The following is a 10,510-nucleotide window of genomic DNA, read 5'->3' as shown; positions in this document are numbered from 1 at the left end:
TGGAGCTGAAGGCTCCTCTTGTTTGAGAGGTGAAACGTGTCCTGTTGATTCAAACTTGAATCATCCATCTGTGTTTAAAGTCACACTGTTGTTTCAGACTGAAGCAAAGATTGTTGGCAAACCAGAAGCATTTTTTAGTTTCTCTTTGAATAACTCGTGCTGAGAATCTGTTCTCTCTTTTGTTTTGTGTTTGTAGTCCAGACCACCATATGTGCTCAAGAATAAATTCAAACTGTCAGCGTCTACAGTGCTTTTAAGTCTTTTTTTAAATTTTCATGTTACTTTAATACATTTTATTTAAAACCGCTTTTCTAAAAACTCAAAGACACTGTACAGAAAACGAACTAGTAAAGAAAGCTTCAAATATAGAGAAAACATCATCGTGTAGAAACATCGGATCAAATCTTCTGCTCAGCCTGGTGTTGGTTCCTGTTCTGTCAGAAGAGTCCAGTTCTCTCATCTCTCTGAAGCCTTTTACTTCCTCCATCACACCAGCAGGTGGAGGCAGCAGACAGAAGCGCGCGCGCGTGTGTGTGTGTGTGTGTGTGTGTGTGTGTGACTCTGGTCTGATCTGCAGCCTCTCTGTCCTGCCCATTGGGGGCGTGGCCAATATGTTCAGTGGGCGGGGTTAGTGTGAATGACTCCAGCCTCCTGTGTGAACTGCAGGGTCATTAATCACTCTCAGCTCCAGGCTGCCGGACCGTCAGAACCTCTCAGCTCCAGGCTGCCGGACCGTCAGAACCTCTCAGCTCCAGGCTGCCGGACCGTCAGAACCTCTCAGCTCCAGGCTGCCGGACCGTCAGAACCTCTCAGCTCCAGGCTGCCGGACCGCCAGAACCTCTCAGCTCCAGGCTGCCAAATCGTCAGAACCTCTCAGCTCCTTGCTGCCGGACCGTCAGAACCTCTCAGCTCCAGGCTGCAGCCTCGTCTTCATCTTCCTCTCTTCGGTTCCTGAGATGCACCTCAGAGTTTCCAGCATGTCGGCTGCTGAGAGGCTGCAGGAAGTTTTCACCAACAGCTCAGAGAGGAACACCACCGGAGCTCACGACTGGACCGAGGTGAGAGTTTAGACTTCATCAAGTATCAGAACCAGAACAAGCAGAACAATATTTATTATTATAATGCTATTAGTGATGACTTTGATGCAACAGGTGAGACTGAGCTCACTGTAACGACTGTAAACACTGCTGCATGGTTTCATGTTCAATAACACATCATAAATCATTTATATCTGTTATAAATTATATTGTTTTGTAACATTCTGAATCTGAAAACTAACCAGCTGTCAGGTGAGAACATGATGGACGTTCAGTCTTAAAGTGCTTCTACTTTACTTGAGTAAATGTACTAAGTTACTTTCCAGCGCTGCTGTAAGTCTCAGGTGAATCCACAGTGTTGCTCTGCAGCGCTGCTGTTCACACGGATGCTGATGGAACTTTAAAAGTTCCATGAAGTTTTGAGAGATTAATAAAATAGGAAAAGAGGAAAAACTAAACGTGTTTCTGTCTCTCGTCTTCTTTAGTCTGAGGTGCAGTTCAGTTTTTTATCATTTAGCCTGAAAAAACTATTTTAGATATATAAATATATAATAAATATAAATATAAGATTTATTAAACCACTGAAGAAGAGCTGTGATACACTGAGAGTGATGTCATCAAATCTTCTTCATATCTTTGAAAGGTAAAAATTCTAAAATCAACACTAACTCGTAACCAGAGCTGATCAGTAAACACTCCTTAGATCCGCACACGAGTGATGGAACTTGTATTTTCCACCACGTGGATCCGATGAAGAGAATTAAGTTACATTCAAAACTGTAAATGCAAACGAAGGAGGTGGAAAGATTTGTTTCATGAGCTGGAGGACAGTTTTCATTTCGAGATCTCACTTCTGGTCCTGCTGAGAACAGAAAGGTCAAAGATGACTAAACTAACAAGAGTCTGCAGGACGTCTTCAGTCCGCAGGACGTCTTCAGTCCGCAGGACGTCTCCAGTCCGCAGGACGTCTTCAGTCCGCAGGACGTCTTCAGTCCGCAGGACGTCTTCAGTCTGCAGGATGTCTTCAGTCCGCAGGACGTCTTCAGTCCGCAGGACGTCTTCAGTCCGCAGGACGTCTTCAGTCTGCAGGATGTCTTCAGTCCGCAGGACGTCTTCAGTCTGCAGGATGTCTCCAGTCCGCAGGACGTCTCCAGTCCGCAGGATGTCTTCAGTCTGCAGGACGTCTCCAGTCCGCAGGACGTCTCCAGTCCGCAGGACGTCTCCAGTCTGCAGGACGTCTTCAGTCTGCAGGATGTCTTCAGTCCGCAGGACGTCTCCAGTCTGCAGGACGTCTTCAGTCTGTGTTAAAACACAGTTTATTCAATAAGAACGATTTTGATTTTTTCAGTTCAGTGCTTCAGTCCTCAGCTCTCAGTCCTGAGTGAGTGAAGCGTCTCTTCAGACTCGACTCTCGGTGGTTTTGTGTCTCTGCTTCTTCTCTATTTGAACACTTTCACTCTCAGACATCTGCTGCTTATACAAACCTGAACTGATATTCTGTTTGTCTTTACGTCAACAAATCCATTCTGCCTCCGTCACTCAGTGCAGCAGCAAATGAATCTGACAGAGACTTTAATTAACTTGACAGAGACAACAGAGCAGCTGACACAGGAACAGTTTCTAAGATTAACCTACATGTTGTGAAGCATTTTCAAAGGTTCATATCTTCAGTGGGAATCAACAGGTCACATAAAGGAAGTCAGGTAGTCAGTAAAGGAACAGTTCAACCAAAACTATAAACCCAGTCATCAGCTCACATTGGTTTCTGGGAGATCTTTAAATCAGACCTCCTTCATGTAACACTGTGTCAAAGTTCACCTGTTTTCACTTCCTTTTAAGTTGAAACTCTCCCAGCTGATGACTGGAGCCACATGAGTCCACGTGTGTGTTTAATGTGACGCAGCGATGTTAAACTGACCTGAGGTCTGCTGTCTGCAGGTGTACCAGGCGGTGCGGTGGATCCAGCTCGGCATGGCTGTGCTCAGGTCAGCGTCTCACTGCTTCGTTCTCCTCAGGGTTCAAGTCTGTCACATAAAGTCCAGCAGCAATGTTCATTTTCTTTACATCTCTGACTTTATTGAAATATTAATTAGAAGGAAATAAAATACAAAATCATCTGGAGACTTTTCAGCACATGAAACTTTTATTTCTGCTTCGTTTTCGCTGCAAGGTCAGAGGTCAGAGGTCACAGCACGCAGACAATAAGCTCAGTCAGCATGAAGTAATCTGATTACAGAGTACTCTGTTACCTGTATGTCTGTGATATTAACACCTGTCTGACTCTGTCCTCAGTATTCTGGGCTCCGGCTCCATCATCGTCTGCGTGATGCTGCAGAGACTCAGCCGGACGCCCGAGGTCAGTCTCCTCCTCCAGTCTTTGTTTTTAAGCTCCGGCAGCTGAGACGGCTGAGTGAGGACGAAGGTGTCCAACAGATCTGCTGTACCCTGTGACATCATCAGCTGACGTTTACAGCCAAATTCATATTTAGAACAGATTTCTGCTTTGAACTGATAGTCATGTACAGGAGAGCTGAGGGAGAGGAGAGATTTATCAGAGAGCGTCTGAACGAGATCCAAAGACAAACATTCACACAAACATTCAGGAAATGTTTTTTTGTTCATGTAGAAAGTTTCTCCTCCTCACTTGAAGCGAGGACAGAGGAAGTCGCTCACTGTGCAGATCACTGAGACGATGTCATGTGATGAATAAAATGAATTTGATTGATTTGAAACAAACAGAAAGTAAATGGCCTGATCCGCTTTAGGTTAAAAACCAAACTCTGCGCTCTCCTCCACTCTGAGTGTTTATTCCTCCAGAAGCTTCAATTCACAGCAAGTCATGTTATTTATCTGATGTTCGTATTAAACCTCCTCTGGAAGTCTGGGAGTAAAAGTCAGGAGAGAGTTGGAGAGTAAAAACATCATGTTCAGCAGCGTCCAGCAGAAGGAAAACTCTCTGTGTGTTTTTGAGGCAAAGTGAAGTAAAATCAAACTGACGGGATCAGACGGGACATACGCAGGATTATAAGTTAATAGACATGTTGGACCTCATCAGAACCTCGGTGCCGTCGGCCCGGTCCGTCACTGTCACTGGTGTGTTTGTGTGTTTGCAGCTGCAGCCTCTGTTCCTGCTCAGCGTGTCGGACCTGCTGCTCGCTCTCTGCTGGCTGATCGGAGCGGCTCTGTTCTCTACACACTGCAGCAGCCTCAACAAACACTGCTACCACCTGCACACTGTGGAGCAGGTACACACACACACACACACACACGCTCGACAGAATCATCTTCTTCCTCTGAGCTCCATTAAAACCCATCAGTGAGCCACACTGTTGTTCCTTCAGCACCAACTGTGGATTCATACGCTGCTGAAAATAGTCCCTGACCGTCACGTCCCCTCCAGACTTGGTGTCGATTAGTTTCTGATACCTGCTGAGCAGCAGTGGAGGTTTGGAGGGAGGTCTGATACAGTCGTGTATCATCGGCGTAGGAATGGAACTGAATGTTGTGTTGTGGTGTGACATCACCCAGGAGGAGCATGTAGATGGAGAACAGGACAAAATGCACCATAAAATTATATTTTTGTGAGATTCAAAGATCTTCAGTTAGAAGCAGCGAGCCACAGACAGGCAGTGAGACGGACTGACAGATTTAAGATAAGTGAGTTGTTCAGCGTCTGGATGACGGAGTCCTACATGAACTCAGTACTTTGTGTCATGATGTGGTGATGCATGTTGCCTGGACGAGTCTAACACACTCGTTAAGTTGATCATTTGTAATATTTGATATAAATCCTTGGCATGTGAAGCCGAGTGTTGTGGCCTCTCGGCAGGCGGCCGCTCAGACACATGATCCACTGCTCAAAATGATGTTTTTATATGTTTACGCTCTTTATTTTGGGGAAACTTTTGTGCTTTTTCTGTTATATTTGAAGATATTATGGGATTTCCATCTCCCCATAACAATCTAATATTTGTTTCCTTAAAAATCAACCAAAACAAGGAACCACAGTGCTCTGAATCTGCCCACATGTCGTGCTGACAGTTCACAGCTGGAAAGTTTCAACTTCCTCCTGAGAAACGCTGCTGAAATACAAAAGCTTCAGTGTTTAACCACAGAACTCAGCTCCAACTCAAACAACATGATTTTAATAAATGCTTCAGGAACGAATCACAATCAAACTGACACAGACTTTGAGCTTCCATTTGACAGGTTTCAGGGAGATGATGCGTTTTAAGATAATCGGAGAAATGACTTCTGGATCGACGTCGTTACTTTCTTCCTATTGGACCAAAAACAGACGGTGACGTGATTCCCTGCACTCACTTATCAGGAGATTCTTTTTCGTTGCACTCGCAGGAGGTCCAGATGAAGTCTGAATGAGTCTGGATGCTGTAGGAGTTAAAGCATTGATAGCTTGTACCGACAGATCAGCTGACCTCTAACCGGCCAATGAGAGCTCGGGGAATGTGACTCAGATGTTTTGATGTCAGGAGGTGAAGCCGGGTCGCCTGGAACCAGGAAACCTGCCGGACCAGACGGGACATGTTTTCAGAACTCTCTAATAAAAACCACTCTTGTTCTTTAATTCAGCTCTAACAGCTGTGACGGGCTCTGTGTGGTCTGCTGGTCCAGATTCCTCGGTTCGGTTCTCAGTGTGTTCTCTCTGGGAGCTGTGTCCTGTAACTGGTTCTTAAATGGACCTTCACAAACAAGGTCCTGACTAAAGGAACAGTCCGCCTTGTTTCACCCCCCGTTAGAGGAGCAGGTCAGTTAAGTGTTTGTCTGGAAGCAGCCCAGCCACTGAAACCTGATGGCAGAGGATAAATCAGTATTCTGAGCGGTTTGCCCCAGATGACCTGGTCCAGAACTGATCGTGAAGTGGGTCAGTCGAGTATGAAACAGGGCAGCAGAACCAGGACAGACCCCAGACTGGATCTAAACAGAAAAACACCATCAAACATTCCTGACCTACATTAATTGTTCTGACGCACCGACCCGAGTCAGTGTGTGCTCCGTGTCCGCGGGGATTCTTTGGTACTCAGTTCTAACAAACAACAAACTGTTTGGTTCTGACAGATTTTCTACATGGCCTCCTTCTTCTTCACTCTCAACTATGTGTGGAACTTGTACACAGCAATCAGAGAGAAGTACCACAGCTGCAGCAATGGATACCCTGTACAGGTACGCACACACCTCACATCACCTGGTTTCATAGGAGGTCAGCAGTTCTTGTTCAGTAGGTTCTGTTCAGACGGCAGCACGGTGCCACTGTGTGCATCTCCTGTCAGACAGCGAGCAGACACACACTGGACGGGGTTAGTGTTGACAGGATCAGCTGTTGTGGTCGCTGCTGTTTCTACATCAACTTACATGTTGTTTTCTGGGCCACGGCCTCTGTGTTCTGTTGCTGCTTCATCTTTGGGTGGACTGCTCCTTTACATGAACTCTTTCCATCGTCTTGTCCAGTTCTCCAACAGAGTCAGCACCGCCGGCAAAATCCGGGCTCTGCTGTCAGGGTGAGTACAAACATGTTCCGGTCGGGTCCAGTTTACATGATGTGTGGCGGGACGGTCAGTGACTCCGAGTGTGTTTGCAGGCTGATTCCTGTGATGCTGATGACGCCCGTGTTCGTACAAGGAAACATCAGCCAGTGTCAGGCCAACTCCAGCGAGCCGTACAGGTGAGGAGCGACACCTCATCGATATCCAGACGGACACTCACAACACAAAGCCGAATGAATCCGGTCCAAATGTCACTGTTTTCATTCTCTGTGCCTCCACCAGGTGTCTGCTGATGCACACTGGAGCGCTGTTTCGTACCTCAGAGCATCAGCAGCCAATCAGAATCTGCAGACAGCTGCGTACCTACTGCATCGCCATCTTCCTCGCCACCTTCTTACTCACACTGCTCAGCATCATAGTGAGTGACATGATGTGATATAATAACACGTGATGTGACGTAGTCACTGCACAACATCATTTATGGTTCACGCGCTGTCTGAACGTCCTCTCCTGCAGGTGCTGATGGTGAAGGCCCGTCGTATTTACAGGCGGGTGGTGACATCACATGGTTACCTAGGCAACGAGCAGCGGACGGCCTTCCGCGTGATGGACCGACGGATGCTGCTGTACCCGCTGGTCTTCATCCTCTGTTGGGGTCCAGGTTTGTGTCTTCGTCCTGATTCGATCCTTCATGTGTGGAAGCAGCTGAGGTCTGGTTCTGGTTCTGACTGGTTCTGTGTCGTCCCCCCAGCTGTGAGTCTGGCGTTCCTCCTGGAGGTGAAGCCCTCGGCCGGGCAGGGCTGGGCCGTGGTCGCTCTCTACATATCGCAGGTCAGACCCGACACAAACCACACGCTGCTCTCCTTCAGCTGTTAACACGTGTGACATCAGTGACAAACAGGAGGTTCATATTTGAGTGTTAAATGTTTGTGTGTAGAGACTGAGGACATGTTGCAGGACCACACTGTGTCTTCTGTCCTCAGGCGTTCACCTCGGCCTCTCAGGGGTTCCTCAACTGTCTGGTCTACGGATGGACTCGTGCTCGTCTCCGCCGAGCCGGCAGGATGGTTTTATCTCGAGACGTGGACACTCAGACGCCTCTGCTGAGGTCGCAGACGACGAGAGGCTACCAGACGCTGCGCACCGTCGGCTGACAGGCGGAGGAGACGTGACAAACTGAAAGTGAAGTGAGCAGGTGCTTTCTGTCCTCACAGAGAGTCTGAACTCTGACTATCAGTGAGAGGGAAAACACCGAGCTTGTGTCTCTGCAGAGGACGCTGAGGTCCACCTCTGATCCTGAACCACTGAGGCGAGAGAAAAGGGAAGAAGGAGGAGGAGGGGGAGTTTACAGCAGGAGGAAGTGCGACGAGGGAAACAGGATTTGAAAAAGACGAAGCTGTATTTAATGTGCAGCACCAAACCTCACAGGTGGACTGAAGTTATTTATAGTTTTACACCAGAGAACGACTTTTTATGTTGTGATCACACGGTCAAGTTACTGAAGCTTCCTTCATCCTAAAAGTTCAGGGAAGGTCGACTTCTAAAAAAGAAAGTTGGTCTGTAGATTTGGGGATACTACAGCCATCCTCCTCCTCCTCCTGATGATATAAAGTCCTCCTCTCCTCCTCCTGATGATATAAAGTCCTCCTCTCCTCCTCCTGATGATATAAAGTCCTCCTCTCCTCCTGATGATATAAAGTCCTCCTCCTGATGATATAAAGTCCTCCTCTCCTCCTCCTGATGATATAAAGACCTCCTCCTCCTCCTGATGATATAAAGTCCTCCTCTCCTCCTCCTGATGATATAAAGTCCTCCTCTCCTCCTCCTGATGATATAAAGTCCTCCTCTCCTCCTCCTGATGATATAAAGTCCTCCTCTCCTCCTCCTGATGATATAAAGACCTCCTCCTCCTCCTGATGATATAAAGTCCTCCTCTCCTCCTCCTGATGATATAAAGTCCTCCTCTCCTCCTCCTGATGATATAAAGTCCTCCTCTCCTCCTCCTGATGATATAAAGTCCTCCTCTCCTCCTCCTGATGATATAAAGTCCTCCTCTCCTCCTCCTGAGGATATCAAGTCCTCCTCTCCTCCCCCTGAGGATATCAAGTCCTCCTCTCCTCCTCCTGAGGATATAAAGTCCTCCTCTCCTCCTCCTGAGGATATAAAGACCTCCTCTCCTCCTCCTGATGATATAAAGTCCTCCTCTCCTCCTCCTGAGGATATAAAGTCCTCCTCTCCTCCTCCTGAGGATATAAAGACCTCCTCTCCTCCTCCTGAGGATATAAAGTCCTCCTCTCCTCCTCCTGAGGATATAAAGTCCTCCTCTCCTCCTCCTGAGGATATAAAGTCCTCCTCTCCTCCTCCTGATGATATAAAGTCCTCCTCTCCTCCTCCTGAGGATATAAAGTCCTCCTCTCCTCCTCCTGATGATATAAAGTCCTCCTCTCCTCCTGATGATATAAAGTCCTCCTCCTGATGATATAAAGTCCTCCTCTCCTCCTCCTGATGATATAAAGTCCTCCTCTCCTCCTCCTGATGATATAAAGTCCTCCTCTCCTCCTCCTGATGATATAAAGTCCTCCTCTCTTGATTTAAAACAGAGAAACAACCACAGAAACATCAGACGTCTCCGTCAGCTCGTCTGATCACAGTCTGCAGCAGAGAACTCATCACAGCTGATCTCAGACCAGATTTACAGCCTCTTCATGCAGTCGACCTCCTGCTAACACTTCAGACTGAGGCCTTTATCTGAGCAGTGCAGGTATCAGATTATGATGTTTCTTTGGTTGCTTCTCTGTTTTCTCTGTTTTACTGTGAAGCTCCAGAACTGTTCTGTGGACCACCACACTTCACTTTGCTGTTTGGGTGAACTGCTCCTTTAAATGCTCCTGTTGTTTGATCACATTGGTTGAGGCTCTACACAGACGTTCACACTGTGCACCAGGAGCAGTTTGGGTCTTCACTTCCCAGTTTTTCTTCTGAAGAACTGAATGTTCGTCAGAAGCTGCAGTATGACGAGTCACTGAGTGAATCTGTGAAACCTCAGAGAGTTTCAGAGTTTCCCCCTCGTCCTCGTCCTCGTCCTCGTCCTCGTCCTCGTCGTCCTGCGCTGCTGCTGATCAACCGTGCAGAAACTCAGTGAGTCCATCACATCACATGACCACCACCTCATTCACAGAGACGCCGCCTGACGCAGGAGCCCGAGCTCATTGTGTGATGTGGTGCTGCCTCCTCCACCTCCTCCACCTCCTCCACCTCCTCCACCGTCACACTGTGGGCGTTCAGCCAGAATCTGCAGCGGAACAATGGCGTTCCTCTTCAATCAGCCCTCAGGTCATCTGACACAGTGTAGCTGATGATGTGGTGGAGGAAGCCGTCGCTGCAGATTAATCACAACATCAGAACTGAGAGCAGTGAAGTGAAAAGTCGACCATTTCTGTTCCCTCCAAAACCGTCTGACTCAGACTGACGACATCATGTGGTCAAAGTCTTCATACGAGACATCAAGACGACGACGTTCCTCCTGTTTTAATAAACTGTCAGAAGTTTTCTTTCTCTCTGTTGTACTTTATGTCCAAAAATCGCAATTTAACATTCATGATATAAAAAAAATATATATATAAATTAAAGACACGACTGACTCTTATTTCACTTTAACTTTGAAGCTTCTTTGGTCTCGGCTCCGGTCCTCAGCTGAGGTTCTGGTCTCTGTTCCGGTCCTCAGCTGAGGTTCTGGTCTCGGCTCCGGTCCTCAGCTGAGGTTCTGGTCTCTGTTCCGGTCCTCAGCTGAGGTTCTGGTCTCGGCTCCGGTCCTCAGCTGAGGTTCTGGTCTCGGCTCCGGTCCTCAGCTGAGGTTCTGGTCTCGGCTCCGGTCCTCAGCTGAGGTTCTGGTCTCGGCTCCGGTTCTCAGCTGAGGTTCTGGTCTCTGTTCCGGTCCTCAGCTGAGGTTCTGGCCTCTGTTCCGGTCCTCAG

The 10,510-nt window shown here is 47.7% G+C and overlaps 1 protein-coding gene across 1 annotated transcript; it reads left to right on the top strand.

The window, feature by feature from the left end:
• The first annotated feature begins 553 nt into the window (after window positions 1–553).
• Window positions 554–8,234, top strand: tmem116 (transmembrane protein 116). Its single transcript, XM_037072880.1, has 11 exons — window positions 554–1,058; window positions 2,976–3,022; window positions 3,330–3,393; window positions 4,151–4,282; window positions 6,114–6,218; window positions 6,504–6,553; window positions 6,634–6,717; window positions 6,821–6,956; window positions 7,055–7,199; window positions 7,290–7,369; window positions 7,522–8,234. Exons 1-11 carry the CDS (start codon window positions 957–959, stop codon window positions 7,690–7,692), a joined length of 1,116 nt encoding a protein of 371 aa, XP_036928775.1. The 5' UTR covers window positions 554–956; the 3' UTR covers window positions 7,693–8,234.
• The last annotated feature ends 2,276 nt before the right edge of the window (window positions 8,235–10,510 follow it).

This window comes from Acanthopagrus latus, chromosome 17 (genome assembly GCF_904848185.1).
Source record: "Acanthopagrus latus isolate v.2019 chromosome 17, fAcaLat1.1, whole genome shotgun sequence".
NCBI classification, from domain to species: Eukaryota; Metazoa; Chordata; class Actinopteri; order Spariformes; family Sparidae; genus Acanthopagrus; species Acanthopagrus latus.
The sequence above is the reverse complement of the archived record's forward strand: the minus strand, read 5'-3'. Positions and strand labels throughout refer to the sequence as shown.